The 19856-nt window shown below is 33.9% G+C and overlaps 1 protein-coding gene across 1 annotated transcript in view; it reads right to left on the reverse strand.

Annotated features, from left to right (window-relative positions):
- Positions 1–1443: 1443 nt before the first annotated feature.
- Positions 1444–19856, reverse strand: part of PAWR (pro-apoptotic WT1 regulator) — a 128277-nt gene continuing 109864 nt past the window's right edge. The window contains exons 4-6 of the mRNA XM_039235546.1: positions 8586–8733; positions 6169–6273; positions 1444–4001 (exon numbers count right to left, since the gene is read on the reverse strand). Of these exons, the coding sequence (XP_039091477.1) occupies positions 3915–4001; positions 6169–6273; positions 8586–8733 (340 nt within the window). The 3' untranslated portion in view covers positions 1444–3914. The remainder of the gene's footprint in view (positions 4002–6168; positions 6274–8585; positions 8734–19856) is intronic.

Below are 19856 nucleotides of genomic sequence, written 5' to 3' on the forward strand. Positions count from 1 at the left end.
GAACTATTTATAATAAACCAACTAATCCTAATTAAGATTGCATTTTGTGCTACTGACACATACTACATAGATTGTACACTGCTAAATGGAAGGGCTGGTCCATGTCCCTTTTTTAAAACCTCTATAATAACTGTAATGATATACTGAGTAAACTAATAAATACTTGCTAAAAGGACAGATATGAAAATTTAATGTATTTATATTCCTAGTCCATATTCCTCTCACATACTCACATGTAATTACTTTTAGAATGGGGATATGATTTTAACATGTAGTGAGAGTCTAGCCAAGTAAAATAAAAAAAAACAATATGGGCTCAGGTTTTCTTGGGTAGTTTTTCAAGTCTTAATACTGAGAATGAAACAGCCAACTTCTATACATTAATGAGAAGTTTAACAAAAGGAGGGAAGGCACCTGAAGAGCAAGACGTTTGTTGTCTATTGGTCTTATGCTTTCAGTTTAATAGGACAACAAAAGTGGCACTAATTCTCAGACAACTAACACAAATTACAATCCTGGCTGATGGATGCCCTTTCCTTAAGAGAGTGAGCACAGTTCCAAAGCAAAGGAAGTCAAGTTTACTGTTACATATTAGGAATGGTTCAGATACAACAAGAATGTTTAGCACTGACTTTAACATGTTATTTTAAAGTTCTGATTCCTGAATGCTAGTTCTTTCTCTTAATACTGCTCCCAATGAAAAGCTGATGTGTTTGGTTTCTTATATTACAAATGAAAATATATGCCTGGAACTTGTAACAAGCTATTAACAAAACCATGAACAGTTATTAAATAAGTGCCAATAGTACATGGAGCTTACTAGGCACTGACTCAATATTATAAAGCTATAAAAAAGATGAAAGAGGACTATCACTGTACATAGGAGTATTGTCTAGAACACCAGATCAATGATCAAACCCAAAGTTCCTGTTTTGTATTACAGTGTTGAACAATCGTATGGATTTGTCTATTATACTAACTTGTACTGTTTTCAAGAAAATATTAGTGGACTCAAAATGTTACATCTTAATTTCTAATTATAAAAATCCAGATTAATCATGAAAACATAAACCAACTTGTAATTGAGGTAGGTTTTTCACCTAAAGAATACATTGCTTTAACCACAATTAGAAATTTACTTTAAAATAAAGAGAATACATTGCTTCATGTATCTGCCCCTGATACTTAATTTTCTGTTTTAAACTACTTGAGCCGGTGTGACAGTGCTAACCTCTAGATTTAGTAAATTCCCTTAGAAACACACAAAATGTCACCCTTTTCCCCTCTAAAGGCAACTGTACTGCAATAAAATTAATGACAATTTTAGGAAAATGAAATGGAGAATACTTTGTAAATCTTAATGCATGTCAGAAATCAGGGAGAGGACTCGTGTTTATTTTAGTTAATAAACTTACTGTTTTGAAAAATAATATCATAAACACATTAAACTTTGAATATGCTTTATTATGCCATAAATTCCCAGGAAATAGAAGAAATATAATTTCTGGATGGAACTAATAATTTCACAAATACTAGCACTTTAATGACAACAGCCAAGTTTTCTAAAGTAGTGCACATGTATTTAAAGTTACCTTTTTTAAATCTCAATGCTTTTGTTTAATCTCAATGCTTTTTATAAATTTTAAAAATGAAATTGTAGCTGATCCTATTTAATTTTTCACTATTCAGTGTAAAATCTATATGTGATATAAATATACATTTTAAGGACAGGATGAAGGACTGCATGTGAATTGTTTTGCCTAAGCTGTCGAGCTCTTCTTGTGTTTGTACTTGGTACCACTATGTAAAATATCATTGTTGGAAATTTTCCCAATAAAATGAAGAAAAGGAAAAATTTTTAAATAGCTCAGTATTTAAAAACATCAATAACTGGTATAAGTTTAAAAAGGGAAATGAAATATTCCTTTACTTACATAAGGACTAAACAGAAATTTTAAATACTTTACTGAAAAACCAGCACACTAATATATTTTAAGGTGATACTGACATTTTCACAACATCCAAAACTTGGATGCAAAACTAAGTAATACCAATATTTCTGCCACATACCTAAGGGGAACTGAAGGGAGAGGAGTGCCTCACAGCCAAGGCAGGGACTGAGCTTGGTGTACATGTGGGCAGCAGGTTGCTGTTCCCAGGCTGGATAACGTTCTCCAAAAATGATGTCCTTATGCAGTAATTCTGCAACTATACCAAGTTTGGTAATCTAACATTGACCTTTTTGGTAAATATATATAGACCTATGAAAACTTCCCCAGGGGCCAGATAAATTATTAAATAAACTAAAAGGGAACAAAATGCTAGTAGCTAACATATGTTAATTCTAGGGTCTCAGTGGAAGATAACAGGATATGGACAGCAGCTACTTCCAAACCTAGGTTATGATCAGAATCACCAGATGGTGAGCTTTAAAAATTCTGTCCAGGCTCTCAACCTAAATCTAGCTAGAAATTATAGCCAGGGAATTCTTTGTAAGCAACCCAAGTGATCCTGATGATTAGCCAAGGTTGAAACTTCTGAAGCGAGAAGCCAATCTAGGTAACCACAAAGAGTTTTAAAATTCAAAATTTACTCTACATTTTTCCAACTGTTTCACTTCCCTATTTTTATAATAGCCAATAATGAAGGAACTTGGCAAGTGAAGAAAATGAGTCAGCAGGGTACCCAAAATGGATTTTACTATGTTGAACTGGACAAAAGGTTATCTGCATACTGTTTACAATTCAGCTATCAGACAGACATTTCTTAATGTTAATGTACTTAAAAGAGGGGGTTTCCTTACTCAACATGAGGATATAATATAAAACAACTCTAAATATTATTATTTAATAGAAAATTTGTATAATTCTTCAAAATTTTTAAAAATTGTTTTTAAAAATCCAATGTTGGGAAAAATTTTTAAATCCCTTAAATTTGAGGTAGGGGAATAATTTTTTCACATGAGAACACTGTATCACAGTGTTATTCTCCACATTAGAAATAAGGAAAGTATTTTGGTATTATTTTTGTTTATGTACTGTTTTGTAAATGTAAGTATAAATGTTTTTGTGGATAAATACTGGTTTATTATTTAACACAAATGATAATTTAAAATGTGGATTCTTTTTTATACATTGAAATTGTACATAATCTCCAGGAATGATGAATAAACAACTTTTTAAATATCCCATGTTCACTTATAAACCTTGGAATAATAAAAAAGGTAGGACCTACCCAAGAAATTTTACAAAGAAATTACAATTGTATGTTTTTCAGAAGTGATTTAAATTTTTTTCAATATTCAAATACAAAATTGTATATTTAAATTTCCTGTAGCACAATTCAAATATTCTCTTACATTTTTTCTTTAGCCAACTAGTCATGATATTAAGTGACTTTTCATAATAGCTTTCCTTTTTAAAGATGACTGTTACACAAAATGGTGTGACACTATTACTCTAAGAGAGTAAATTGAAAGAATAAATGACAACAGACGAAGCATTTATGAGTAAATCAACAACACATAAAAGTTTGCACATATCAGTAATAAGGCATTTGCAGGTAACTCCCCAAAAGTATTTGAATTCATGTAAACAAAAACTATGTATATTCCTTTAGGGAGAAAACACACTACCACAGACAAAATATATTCAAATGGTTGTGACTTTAAACCATATATTATTTGAATACCACACAATATCATTTTAATAATTGAAAGATGTTACTTAATTGTGAAATTGAGGGTTGATACTTTTATGAAATAATGAAAAAGTTTTGAAAATAAACACCCATTGTTTTCTAGAAATAAATATACATACTTAATGTATTGCAGCATAGGAATATTATCCTAGCATTAACCATAACATTCAATCAGTAGTTTTAAAATATTTTTTCCACACTGGGACTTGAATCTTCTACCTTGTTAGCTGACCAACAACTTTCAAAAGAGTTTTATTTTCTTGCTTTAGTTGTTCATTTTCATCTTCTATGTCATCTAGGTCCTTAAGGAAACAAGAAAGAAAATAATATATGAGTTTTTTAAACACTTAAAATATTCTAAAGGTGATAAAAAAGCACTTAAGAAAATTCATACAAGCATTTACTTTGGAAACAAGGGTAAGTTCTGAAAACAACTTTAGATGGAATATGCCCCACCTGATGGCAGGACCCACTAACTCAACTCCTTCTCCTTGTTATCATGAGAACATGGATCATCTCTTGCCAGATTTTTCAGTGTATCAAGAGAAGCCAAAAACCAGAATTCTTTTTAACTGTGAATCTTCCAAGTTTTAATCATTATAAACAGCTTAATTTTTTAGTTAAAAACATATCTCCTCTTCCCCCAAATTGAGGGCTTAACAAAATACATGTGTGGGCAATATAAGGTTCAGGGCTTCCAACTGCAGCCTGTGTCAAATGAGGCAGCAAAAGATCAAGGTACAAGTTCTGAATGTACTCCTACCACCTTCTAAGATCTTTCACAAGGATGCTTCTAGGGGGTGGGAATGTGGGGAGGCGACAGAACAGAGGCACACAGGAAAGGAGCTTTGGAGCATATACAGTTGATCTGGTTCAATTCATGTTAGACTTCTCTATATTTTGTTTGAGGAAAAAGTTTTAGAGCTTAAAAAAATAATAAAAGACACTAAACTAATCACCCTCACATTTTAAAGTGATATGATTCCAGTTCTATGTTCTCTATATTAATCCTAGTGCCAGGTATACAACAATTTGGTAAATATGAAGATAATCCACTCTAAGTTTTTATTACAAGAAACTTCAAGGCAGAATGATTACTGATGGTGGTAAAGGCACATATTATTAGATTTATCCTTGAAATTAAAAAATCTAAAACTTGGAACCATCAATTTATAAGTGTGCTACTGGATAGCAGCATTCTAATAAATCCAGTATACTGCCTTGCGACAATTAGATAAATGATTTTAAAATGTGCAGAAACAGAATCTGTATTTACTCACAAACTAAACAAAAATATTGGGAAACTTATCTGTTGCAAACAACAATAAATATACAGGATTCATGAAATTGCTACAACTGAGACCTGCTTAAGATTTAGAATTAAATAATAAAATACATCCCTATATTATTACTAGATTATAAATTCTGTAACAGCAGGTGTCTTAATTATTCTTTTTAATAGATACACAGTGCCTGTAAGACAATACTGATATATCACAGACATCAAAAATATTTTCAGGTTTTATTAAATCATATTCCAAAACCAACAGACGAATGCCTGTGTTCTAAACCAAGATGAAAGGCTGTCTGCAAGAATGGAAGAGCTTACTCAGAATTAGGACTATGGGACACATGCTATCAAATACTGTCTCAGCTGATTACTATGTGATTACTACATATGACTTTGAGCAAGTTAAACTCTTGAAGTTTCTCAGTGTCCTCATCTATCTATCACCTGTAGGTAATGCCTTAGAGCTTTATTAGAATGGGTCTTAGGCATAATGAAGACTCTTTATTTTCTCTTCTTTCATTGTTTAGAGTTAAGATTGATTAGGAATCTATTCCTTTTTTCCCTGAAGCAAACTTATTTCTTTCCTCCATCTTACCTAAAGCCTTCTAAAATGCAAAACTATGGAATCTTTTCTTATCACCATTACCTAAGTATGGCCTAGCACTAATACCTGCTTCTTAAGCAAAAAGTAAATTCTAGGGCTGAAAACAAGAAAAAGCAACAAATGGTACTAACTGAGACCTTGAGGTAACACTAAACCTAAAGTTAGAGATGCCTAAATATAACTGGAGGAAAAAGGTGGTGAAAATACACACAAAGACACCTGGAGTTTTTCTGGCAAGAAGTAGCAAGTTCAATTCTTCACTGAGTCAACTCTATGCCAACACCCTTTGATGTGTGGTGGTGACCAAGCGGCCTCTCACCTCCAGACTCTAACAAAACACTGAACAAATCCGTTCATCAGTCTATCCCCAAAAGAAAAGTATTAACTGAATACAACTGATAATTAGCCAGAGGAAATCAGTTTACAGAATGAAATGATGGTTCTTATTACCACAAATTACCATGTCATTAACAAAATAGTGAATTTAAAAAATCTTTTCATATATATGCATTTCATCACAATTGCCAGGAAAAATAAAAAAGAAACCATAAAACTGAAATGTATGAATACTCACTCTATTTAACAAATCAATTTCTTCCTTGAGTTTTCCGATCATTTCCTCTTTATCCTGCATTAGTCTCACAAGTCTTAAGTTTTCTTGCCTTTCTCTTACTACTTCCTGGTAGATATAATTACAAAGCATTAATTGGGAAATAACTGGCTGTTTTCAACTTTATACATATGTTTTTAACCTTATAACCTTATATGACATCTATCTGCCAAGTTTGTTGAAGTGCTTTAGATACATGAGGATTTCCAATGCATTTCTTAAGTCACTTGCTAAGGGATGGAATAACCCATCCAGGAAAGATTCAAAGAATGAGAGGAATATAGGAGTTGTATATTTCTGATTAAATCTGTATTTACACACTCTTTAACACACACTAATAACCCCATGACTTACCCTCCTTAATTTATCACCACCCTTAGTAATGAAATACCTTGTTTTCTTTTAATGGATAATACCCTGTTTGAGGAAATTCAAACTTTTTATTTGAAATACAAGGGTTTTAAATTTTTTTATTGTTTATTTTATTTTCTAAGAGAGAGAGAAAGAGAGACAACAGAACATGAACTGGAGAGGGACAGAAAGAGAGGGAGACAGAATCTAAAACAGGCTCCAGACTCTGAACCAGCAGCACAGAGATGGATGCAGGGCTCAAACTCCTGAGCCACGAGATCATGACCTGAGCTGAAGTCAGACACTTAAACCAAAAGGCGACTCAGGTGCCCCCAAAATACAAAGTTTAAGAAAAAGAAACGGTTTTATGGAAAACTCTAAACAGAAAAATAACTGTCCTCAATTTTACTTGTGTCTCTACCAATTAATGTATAAAATAAAGGACCTGAAATAGATGACTGGTTTTTAAGGTTTTTTTCCTTCAAACAATGTAAAACCTTTTTCAACGAAACGTTATTTAGAATCCAGGTCCTTGGGCTGGGTTGACTACTTTAGGGACAAAAGGAAAGCAGAACTGAAAAGCTTCTGAGAATTTAACTTCTTTCCTACTAACCCTTAGAAAAAGCAGCCAGCCAGCCTCATTAATCAGCTACTGCCAAAATACTAGCAACTATATCCAAACTCCTGTGGAACTTTAAAGGCCTTTCTCAAGAAACTCTTGAAACCTATTAGACTAGATGTTCCTTAAAAGTTTTCATTTATTATTTTTTTAATGTTTATTTACTTTTGAGACAGAGACAGAGTATAAGTGGGGGAGGGGCAGAAAGAGGGAGACACAGAATCCAAAGCAGGCTCCAGGCTCTGAGCTGTTAGCACAGAACCCAACACAGGGCTTGAACCCACAAACAGTGAGATCATGACCTGGGCCAAAGTGGGATGTTTAACCGACTGAGCCACTCCAGGCACCCCTTAAAGTTTTTCATTTAAACCCACAGAAACTGATATCAAAACTGAGATGTGAACTATAAACAATCCTATTAACTTTTTTCATTAAGTTTCTACTTAAAATAATCTTTATATCACAGGGAATAATTCAATTCAGCAAAATAAAACATATTTTCAACAATCAGAAAGTAATTCAGCACCATTACCAATTTTATGGATTAAATGTCTCAAAAAAAACTGAGCTCGTATGGTTAATAAATTTATACAAATATTCAACTGACTTGTTTTTTGTTTTTTTTTTTAATTTTTTAAATGTTTTATTTATTTCTGAGAGAGAGTGACAGCATGAGAAAGAAAGGGTCAGAGAGAGAGGGAGATACAGAATCTGAACACAGGCTCCAGGCTCCGAGCTAGTTGTCAGCACAGAGCCCAACGCAGGGCTCGAACCCATGAACCGTGAGATCATGACCTGAGCCGAAGTCGGACGCTTAACCAACTGAGCCACCCAGGTGCCCCTCAACTGACTTGTTTTAAAGGTACTTCTAAACAAATTTATTCTGACAATTGTTTCAAACAGCAAAGATGGCTCTAGGCTTTAACCAGAACCCAGAAGAAAGTCTACAAATGATACACTGCACAGATAATAAACTAAACACACAGTAGTATATATTGTCTGCACAGACTTAGAGCCATTTTGAAGACAGACTGTCTTTAATACAGAGGTAACCCTTGGCAGAATGGAGTATCAATTAAATACTAAGTAATGCAAAAAAAATGGCTCCATTTCTAAAAGTTTTAACACCCACAGCATTGAATAAGAAAGTACTAAGAGCATCAAAAAATGCCTAACCACTAATGCATCTAGAAAATACTTATGACAGTGATTCAATGCTTCTACTTGAATATATATGGAAATACCAACTAACACTAATGATATCTTCCACTGCTGCCTCTCATTCTTTTCCCTTTGTTGGCACTCTGTCTCATATAAATTTCAAATTATTTTCTCAGTTGCTATGAAAGTAAAACAAGGAATCTCAATGGCATGTTAATTTTATCAATCTCAAATAATTTGTAATTCATACCTTTTCAAGATCTTCAATTTTCTTTTCCAACATGCTACTTGAGACCAAATTACCTGAAGCACTTGTATCCCTATTATATCTGCTGAACGCACTCCTATCTGTTCGGGGATATCTAGTTGAGACATCTTCTTCAGAGGCAGTACTTGTGCTATGGAAATAAAAAGATGTATTTTATAAAAGAACCTAACAATCAGCAAGAAGAATGCCAAGAATATTTTCTATTCACCATAAATAATTACCATTCCCCAAGAATACATGGTCACAGTAGCCAATTCATTTACAACTAAAGAAGTTAATTATTACCCCAACACAATGAAAAATTTTTTTTAGAAGTTAATATTTTGACCACTATCTACTGAGTAGCTGCTAAGTGCCAGACACTGTTCTGGGTACTAAAGATGTAACAGCAAACAAAGACATGGCCTCTGCCTTTCACAGAGCTTTCAGTTTAACAGGGAATCTAACCGATTATAATTAAGCAAGATGACCATCATAGTAAGTGTCAGAGGTCCTAGGAGAACAATGACAGGGGACTTAATGAAGACTATTTGTAGTATAAGAAACCACTTTGTTTTTCCTTTTTTTTTAAATTCCATCATGGACCAATACTTTCATAAGATCAAATAAAAATGAACTAGTGGAAAAATAAAAGAAAGAAAAAGTCATATAAAATCCAAGTTCAATATTTTGTTAGCCACACCCATAAAATTATATTTCAATAATATATTTAGAATGAACAGAAAAAAGAAGCACAAAAAATGTGTATTTTCATTGGAAGTATGCATATAGGAAATCTCAGAAAACAGTTATCACACTAATAACTTTCATCATTACATAATTCTAATTTAACCCAAAGTGATGAGTGAACTAACGCTTCATCATGTTAAATACCAATTTACAGTCTCTGAACTAATAGCATATATGCTAATATTTAAAGTTTTTAATGCAATGTGAGGTTGCCTGTTTTTTGTATTATCTATTACTGCATTAAAATTACACTAAAATCTAATGGCTTAAAACAACACATACTTAACTATCTCACAATTTCTGTTGGTCAGAAATCTGGAAGCAGTTTGGCTGGGTGGATATGTTTCAAGGTCTTTTATGAGGTTCTGGTCAGGGCTATAGTCATCTGAAGGCTTGACTGGGCTAGAGAATTTGCCCTTACACTCACTCACATAGAAGATGGCAAAAGGCCTCAGTTTCCTATTGGCTGTTGACCAAAAGCCTCAGTTCCTCAGTATGTAGGCCTCTCCACTGGGCTGTTAACCACATGGCACCTGGCTTCCAGAGAGAAAGGAACACGGCAACAGAGGCAGACACTGCACCATCTGCTCTGACCTAATCTTACAAGTGACATATTATCACAACAACCTTCTACTGCAGTGTGGAAGAGGATTACAAAGATGTAAATACTGGGAGGTAGGGCATCCTGGGAACTTTCTCAGAAGTTTGCTACCACATTGCTAACTGACCTATTCTCAGTTAAATTGATGACAATGCTACCCACAAGGGACAAGATATATCTTAACTACTTCTGTGTTTTAATAGCACTTATAACAGGAAACCTGGTTTCACAGATGTATGTTGACAACAACAGAAGATATTTTAAAGCAATTTCAGCTCAAGATATTAATTTTTAACTTTTACTCAAAATCCAGAAAATGAAGCTTCTTAAACTCAGTTTAATCCTTCATTGGTAGCTAACACCAGTAATTTATCCATCAAAATTATAGTTAAATCTGAAATAGCTTTTGATGAAAAAAAATGGATTCCTGATCTATTAACTTCCTATCCAGGGTTTTCTTTTGATAAAAAACAAAATTCAAGTGTGTCTTATCAAATTTGTAAGGTATTTGATTTTAACATTTTATAAAATGTGCACTACAAAAGTCACCAACTACTTTACTGATAATTGTTACTATACTGTAAAATCCATCATAACCATTTGTGGAAACTTTTTCTCAAAATTTCTAACTTTCATTTTTGTCCTATGATATTTTAGAACATTAAAAACATGTGACACATTTTCCTTGCATGGAAGGCTAAGATCGTTTTTAGAAAAGAATAATGCTGGGGCACCTGTGTGGCTCAGTCGGTTGGGCATCCGACTTCAGCTCAGGTCATGTCATGCAAGATCTTGTGGTTCATGAGTTCGAGCCCACATCAGGCTCTGTGCGGACAGCCCAGAGCCTGGAGCCTGCTTCTGATTCTGTGTCTCCCTCTCTCTCTGCTCCTTCCCCATTCATGCTCTGTCTCTGCCTCTCAGAAATGAATAAACGTTAAAATTTTTTTTTAAAAAATAATAAAGAATAATGCTATTCAGGCAACTAAGTCTAATTCACATATTTAAAAAGCTGGGGACCAAAATGGTTGCTTATCTTGCAAAAACATGAAGCACATTCATCCCAAAGTTCAAGTATTTTTGTCTGAAAATTTCCCTTTGAAAATTATTATATAACTTAGCATATAATAACAGTTGACTAGCTCAGCTTCCAAACTGTCAGGTTTTTTTTAATCTCAAAAATTACAATTCACACTTAGTGAACTACTATTAATTTAGCTGATTGTACACTGTTAGCTCAGCTGACATGGCAAGGCTTTCTCAATGAAGGAAACAGGACATTGATTTTCATTATGGCACAAGTTCCAGCATGTTTTTCTTGTCACCGTCCCTCTAAAATCAGAACCTATTCCATCCTACAAAAGCAAAGCAAAACTCCAAACCACGTTTGTTGATTTGTTAACTCTTCAAAGTTTTACATAATTCAGAGTAAGATGTGTTTGTCAGTAAGGAAACTGAAAAATAAGTTCTGCCTTCATATCACTGTCATATTAACAAAAATCAATGGGGTCATCCAATTATAACAAAAATTACTTTGCTATCCTTTTTGTCTAAGAGTTGGTCTTCTGTATCACTAAACTGTTCCTAAATATATCAAGCTATAGTATTGTCAGAAAGTATTACATAAACTACCTTCCTTGCTACGGATTTATACATCTCCAAGCCAACACCTTTGTCTTGTCATCCGTCTGTAGTTTTGTTTCTTTTTTAATGTTAGTAACATGAAAGGAGACTTGAAAAGAAACTAACAAAGCCCAATGATTATACATGAAATCCTGAAGATCTGCTTCTGTCAGTTTCTTAACTGTAATAATGCATTTCTTTCAAAGAATGCATTTGTGGTTGTGAATGTATTTATGTAATGCATATAAACACTACTTAAATTTTGATGATATTAAGGGTGTAGCAGCCAGCACACTGCTGCAAATAACCCACTGTGGTTTTAACACTTCCCCATCAATCATGGCTAAAAACTGAATTCAATACAGGCGTTCCTCAGAGATACTTTGGGTTTGGTTCTAGACCACAGCAATGAAGTAAGTATCACAACAGAGAGAATCAAATGAATCTTTTGCTTTCCTAGTGTATATAAATTTGTGTTTACACCATAATGTAGCCTATTAAATGTACAATAGTAACATTTTTTTTTTTAAATCAATGTTCATACTTAAACTCAGAAATATTTTTAAAATGCTAACTATCATCTGAACTTTTAACTGAGTCATAATCTTTTTACTAGTCGGGGGTCCTACCTCAGTGTTGATGGCTGCTGACTGATCAGGGTGGTGGCTGCTAAAGGCTGGAGTGGTTGTGGCAATTTATCAAAATAAGGCAACAGCGAAGTTGGCTGCATTGATGGGACTCTTCCCCTCATGAACAACTGTTCTGTAGCATGCAATGCTGTTTAATAGCATTTTACCCACAGAAGAATATCTTTCAAAATTGGGAGTCTAAGCTCTCAAACCCTGCCAACACTTTAGCAATTAAGTTTATATATTAGCTAAATCCTTTGTTGTCCTTTCAACATCTTCACAGCATAAAAACCCATCTAAAGAGACCATTTTTCTCTGCTCATCCGTAAGAAACAACTCCTCATCCAGTAAAATTCTATCATGAGATTTCAAAAACTCAGTCACATCTTCAGGCTTCATTTCTAATTCTAGTTCTCTTGTTATTTCTACCACATCTGCAGTTACTTCCTCCACTGGTCTTGAACCTTCAAATTGTAAAAAAAAAAAAAAAATGAAAGAAAGAAAAGAAAAGAAACAGAAACAGAAACCACACAGTAACTACAAAGTACAATAAGCAAAATGCAATAAAACAAGGTATGCCTGTGTAGAACTAATGCTTCCCAATAAAACTAGCACAAACTCTTTTGGTCCGTAACTCTAAAATTACTTCCTTATCATCATTTGGTTTACTACTAGTGCCACATTCAGAAAAGGTGTATTGTTTCTTATTAAAAAGGTCTAGTACCTAGATTTAGATGATACTAATAAAAGCATAAATTGAAAAGAATGAAGAAAAATTATTATTTATTTTTATTATACATTTACTTTTTAATTATCCTATTTATGAAAGAAGTCTGATTAAATTTAATGAAAGATTTTTTTTTTTAAGGTTTTTATTTATTTCTAGGAGAGAGAGAGAGAGAGAGACAGCGTGAGCAGGGGAGGGTCAGAGAGAGAGGGGGTCACAGACTGAAACAGGCTCCAGGCTCTGAGCTGGCAGTCAGCACAGAGCCCGACGCGGGGCTCGAACCCACGAACCGCGAGATCATGACCTAAGCGAAAGTCGGACGCTTAACCGACTAAGCCACCCAGGCGCCCCAATGAAAGATTTTTAAAGTGAATAAATCCTTGCTGTTTTCTTCAGCTCTTACATATTTTGGATTACATATGACTAACATAAAAATAACACACGTACAGCAAAATATACATTCTTCTCAAGTTTACATAGTACATCCACACAGACTGACCATATTCTCGACCATAAAACATACCTTCACAAATTTAAAAGAATAGAAGTCATACAGTGTCTGCTCTCAGAACACAACAGAATTAAACCTGAAACTAATAACAGAGATAACTGGAAAACTGTAAAATGTGTAGAGATTATTTAACAGACTTTTAAATAACACATGAGTCAAAGAAGAAATCTTATAAGAAATTTTTAAATGTTTTGAACTAAACAAAAATGAACCCACAGCTTAAAATCTGTGAGATGCAATGAAAGCAGTGCTCATAGGGAAATTCATAGCACTGAATGCACATATTAGAAAAGAAAGAAAACCTAAAATCAATACTTTAAGTTACTACCTTACATAACTAGAAAAGGAGAGCAAATTAAATCCAAAGTAGACAGAAGAAATGAAATAAAAATGAAGGCAGAAATCAATGAAAGTGAAAACAGGAAACCAGTACAGAAAATCAATGAAACCAAAAATATTATCTTTGAAAAGATCAATAAATTCAATAGGCCTCTAGCTATGCTAATTAAGAACAGATGACACAGGTTATTAATATCAGAGATGAAAAGGGGGACATCACTAGAGAGTCCATGGACATTAATAGGATACTAAAGGAATACTGTGAACAATCTACCCACAAATATGATAACCTAGGTGAAAGGGGCCAATTCCTTAAAAGATATAGTCTGCCAAAACTCACACAAGAAGAAATAGACAATGTGAATAGACCTATATCTCTTAAAGACATTGAAACAATAATTAATAACTTCCCGAAACAGAAAGGACCAGGCCCCAGACAGGTTCACTGGTGAATCCTAAACCAAATATTTAAGAAAGAATTATACCAATTCTCTCAAATCTCTCCCAAAAGACAGAAGCAGAAGGAATACTTCCTAACTCATTCTGTAAGGCCAGCATTATCCTAATACCAAAACCAGATGAAGATATCACAAGAAAACTATAGACTAGTATCTCTCATGAAAATACAGATGCAAAAACCCTCAACAAAATATTTATACATAAAATTTAACACTCAAAAATTGTATTAATTTAATTGATATACCTGGGATAAATTCAAGGCTGGTTCAACATTCAAAAATCAATTAATGTAACTGACAGGAAGAAAACAGGGTATCTACTCTCACCACTTTTATTCAACATAGTATTGGTGATCTTAGCCACAACAATTAGAGAACATAAATAAAAGTCACCCAAATTGATAAGAAGTAGTAAAAGTCTCCTTATTTGCAGATAGTATGGTACTATATAGAGAAAACCCTAAAGAATCCACCAAAAAAATACTAGAACTGTTAAATGAATTCAGTAAAGTCACAGGATATAAAAATAAATGGATAGAAATCTGTTGCATTCCTATACACTAGTAATGAAGTGGCAGAAAGTGAAATTAAGACAATCCCATTTACAACTACACCAAAAACAATAAAACATCTACGAATAAACTTAATCAAAGAGGTGAAAGATTTGTACTCTGAAAACTACAGAATGTCAAAGAAAGACATTCCATGCTCATGGATTGGAAGAACAAATAGTTAAAATATCTATACTACCCAAAGCAATCTACACACTTAATATAATCTTTATCAAAATACGAACAGCATCTCTTACAGAACTAGAAGAAACAATTCTAAAATTTGTATGGAATCACAAAAGACATCAAATAGCCCAAGAGATCTTAAAAAAGAAAAACTAAACTGGAGGTATCACAGTTCCAGATCTAGAGTTATATTACAAAGCGGTGGTAATTAACACAGTATGGTGCTGGCATTAAAAAAAAAGCATAGATCAATGGAATAGAACAGAAAACGCAAAAATAAACCCACAATTATATGGTCAATTAACCTCTGACAAAGGAGGAACAAACATACAATGGGAAAAAGACAGTCTCTTCAACAAATGGCACTGGGAAACTGGACAGCCACATGCAAAAGAAGGAAACTAGACCACTTTCCTTCACCATATACAAAAATAAACTCAAAATGGATTAAACACCAAAATGTGAGACCTGAAACCATGAAACCCTCTGAAGAGAGCACAGGCAGCAATCTCTCAGACATGAGCCACAGCAATATTTTTCTAGGTATGTCTCCTAAAGCAAAACAAGTAAAAGCAAAAATAAACTATTGGGACTACATCAAAATAAAATGCCCCTGAACAGTGAAGGAAACAACGAAACTAAAAAACAATCTACTGAACGAGAGGAGATAGCTGCACATGACATATCAGATAAATGATTAGTATCCAAAATACATAAAATATACTTATATAAATATATACATAACTGTATACATATATACACAACTCAGTACCCCCAAAACAAATAATCCAATTAAAAATGGGCAGAAGACATGAACAGACATTTCTTCAAAGAAGACACAGAGATGGCCAACAGACACAAAAAATACTCAACATCACTCATCATCAGAGAAATGCAAATAAAAACTACAATGAAGTATCACCTCAAACCTGTCAGAATGACTAAAATCAACAATGCAAGAAACTACAAGGATGTGGATAAACAGGAACCTTCTTGCACTACTGGTGGGAATGCAAACTGGTGCAGCCACTATAGAAAATGAAACAGAGGTTCCTCAAAGAATGAAAAATGGAACTACCCTATAACCCAGGAATTGAACTACTGGGTATCTACCCCAAAAATAAAAACACTAATTCAAAGGGATACATACAGCCTTATTATTATTGCAGCATTATTTACAAAAGCCAAGATAGGGAAGCCTATCAGGTGTCTATCAATAGCTGAATGGATAAATGAATGGATAAATGGATAAATGTGTGTGTGTGTGTGTGTACACACTCACACAACAGAATATTATTCAACCACAAAAAAGAATGAAATCTTGCCATTTTCAACAACATGGATAGAGCTAGAGGGTATAATGTTAAGCAAAGTAAGTCAGAGAAAGAGATCTCACTCATATGTGCAATTTAAGAAACAAAACAAGTAAGCAAAGGAAGAGAGAGAGACAGAGAGAGAGAGAGAGAAACTCTTAACTACAGAGAACTGATGGTTACCCAAGGGAAGGTGGGTAAGGAGATAGGTGAAATAGGGGATTGAGGCGGCGGGGCAGGGTAGGCGGTGGCACACGTCTGGGTGGCTCAGTCGGTTAAGTGTCCAACTTCAGCTCAGGTCATGATCTCAGTTTGTATGTTTGAACCCAGTATCAGGCTCTATGCTGACATGTCTGCTTCAAACTCTCTGCTCACCCTCTCTCTGCCTCTCCCCTGCTCATAAACTCTTTCAAAAATAAAATTAAAAAAAAAATTTTAAGAAATAGGGGATGGGAATTAGAGTACATTTATGATGCAAAATAAATAAAATGATAAAATAAGATAAAACCAAAAACCAATAAGCGTAACCCATCACATGAAGGCTAATAAAGAAAAATCAAATGATCATAACAATAGATGTAGAAACAGCATATGACAAAACCCAGTACCCATTCATGAAAAAAATCTCTAGACAAAGCACAGAAGAGAATCTCTCACCACTCTTTTTTTTTAAAGTTTATTTATTTATTCTTTGAGAGAGAGAGATAGCAAAAGCAGTGGAGGGATACGGACAGAGGACAGAAGTCCAAAGCAGGCTCTGTGCTGACAGCAGAGAGCCAGATGTGGGACCAAGATTGGACACTTAACTGACTGAGCCACCCAGGCACCGCTCACCACGACGTTTCAATATCTTGGAGGAAGTCCTGGCTAATGCCAAAAAACAAGAAAAGGAAATAAAAGGTATACTGATTGGAAACACAAAAATAAAACTGTATTTGTTCACAGATGACATCACTGTTTATGTAGAAAATCCAAAAATATCAACAAAAAAATTCATGGAACTAACAAACAATTGTATAAAGGTTACAGGATACAAGTTTAATACACAAAAGTCAATCAACCACTTTTCTATATACTAGCAATAAAGAAAATGGAATTTGAAATTAAAAACATATTTACATTAGCTCCCCTCAAAATGAAATACTTAGGTATAAATCTAATAAGAAAGTACTACATCTACAGAAGGGAAACTATAAAACTCTAATGAAAGAGATCGAAGAAAAACTAAATAAATGGAGAAATATTCTTAGCTAATAAACAGGAAAATTCAATATTGGCAAAGTGTCAATTCTTCCCAACTTGATCTATATAGTCAATGCAAGCCCAAACAAAATTCCAGCAAGTTATTCTGTACTGACAAACTAATTCTAAAGTTTACAAAGGGAGGAAAAAAAATCCAGAAAAGCTAACAATACTGAAAAACAAAGCTGAAAGATGGGTTATACCCAACTTCAATACTTAACTGTTAAGCTAGAGTAACCAAGGCAGTGTGATACATTGGAAAGAATAAACAAATAGAGCAATGAAACAGATCGGAAGCCTAAAAATAAACTCATAGAAATAACCCATGACTGATCTATGACAAAGGAGCAAAGGCAATACAATGGAGCAAAAGATAAAACAGTCTTTTCAACAAATGGTACTAGAACTAAACATCCACATGCATAAAATGAAAAATTAAGACAAAGACCTTATACCTTTCACAAAAATCAACTCAAAGTGGATCACAGGCATAAACGTAAAATGCAAAACTTACATAAAAATCCTAGAAGATAACCAACATAGGAGAAAACCTAGAAAACTTTAGTTATGGAAAAGACTTTTTAGATTCAACACCAAAGGTATAATCCATGAAAGAAATAATTGACAGTTTGATTTCATTAAAATTAAAAACTTCTACTTTGAAAAAGACAATGCTTAGAGAATGGGAAGACAGGCCACACTGAGAGAAAATACTTACAAAAAATACACCTCATAAAGAACTATTATCCAAAATTTACAAAGAACTTTTAAAACTCAACAATAAACAACCCTATTAAAAAATAGGCCAAAGACCTTACCAGACGTCTTAACAAAAATATACAGATGATAAATAAGTGTATAAGATATTTCATATTATGTCATCATGAAAATGCAAATTAAAACAACAATGCATACCCATTAGAATGGTTAAAATCAGAAACAATGACAACCCCAAACACTACTGAGGGTATAGAGCAACAGGAACTCTTGTTCACTGCTGGTAGAAATATAAAATTGTACAGCCATTTTGAAAGGCCCTTTGGCAACTTCTTATAAAACTAAATATACTCTTAACCACATGATCCGTCAATCATGCTACTTGGTATTAACTTGAAGAAACTGAAAACTTAGGTCTACACAAAAATCTGCACAGGGATGTTTATAGCAGCTTTATTCATAATTCCCCAAATTTAGAAGCAATCACAATATCCTTTCATAGGTGAATGGACAGATAAACTGTGGTACATCCAGACAATGGAGTATTACTCAGTGCTAAAAAGAACCTTAAATGCATATTAGTAGGTGAAAGAAGCCAGTATGAGATGGCTATATAATGTATGATCTTAATTACATGACACTGTGGAAAAGGTAAAACTGTGTTGTAAGTAAAGATCAGTAGTTTATAGGGGTTAGGGAGAGATTTAAAAGGGGGGAGGATAAACTGGTGGAGGACAGAAGATTTTCAGAGCAGTGAAAATCCTCTGTATTATACCATAAATTTGAATACATGTCATACATTTGTCCAAACCCACAGATTATATAACACTAAGAGTGAACCATACTGCAAACTATGCGTTTTGGGTGACTATGGTATAATATGGAAGTTTATCAACTTCAACAATCATGCCTCTCTGTTGGGGAATAGATAATGGAGGAAGCTATGAATGAGAGGAGCCAGGGGATATATTGGAAATCTCTATACTGGAAATCTCTATACCTTCCCGTTAGATTTGCTATTAATCTCAAAGAGCTCTAAAATATTTGAATTAAAAAAAAAATCACAGGGGCACCTGGGTAGCTCAGTCGGTTAAGCGTCCCACTTCGGCTCAAGTCATGATCTCACAGTTCAAGGGTTTGAACCCCATGTCGGGCTCTGTGCTGACAACTAGCTCAGAGCCTGGAGCCTGTTTCAGGTTCTGTATCTCCCTCTCTCTCTGACCCTCCCCTGCTCACACTGTCTTTCTCTCTCTCTCAGAAATAAATAAAACATTAAAAAATAAAAATCACACAAGCACCATGGCACTTTTAACTAATCAATCAATATCCTATTCAGAAAGAAGTCCACTGATCATATACTTGGATGTGATGATAATATCAAAATGCAATTCAAGCTTCTAAGTGTTTAACTCTTAAGTTCTATTCTTATCTTGTCATAGGTTGATAAAAAACAGTTCAAGGACCACACTTTAAACAGCACTATGTATGCTAGAGAATGTTTTAAATTCAGACTTAAAAGAGGAATAAGAATGTGCAAATATCTACAAGGTGTATGTGGCCCATTTAAGAAACAGGAAAGTCCAATATGGCTAAGGCATGAAATGTAAATATAGGCAAGATAAGATATGAT

Source organism: Hyaena hyaena, unplaced genomic scaffold (assembly GCF_003009895.1).
Source record: "Hyaena hyaena isolate Hyena2069 unplaced genomic scaffold, ASM300989v1 scaffold_99, whole genome shotgun sequence".
In the NCBI taxonomy this organism is placed as follows: domain Eukaryota; kingdom Metazoa; phylum Chordata; class Mammalia; order Carnivora; family Hyaenidae; genus Hyaena; species Hyaena hyaena.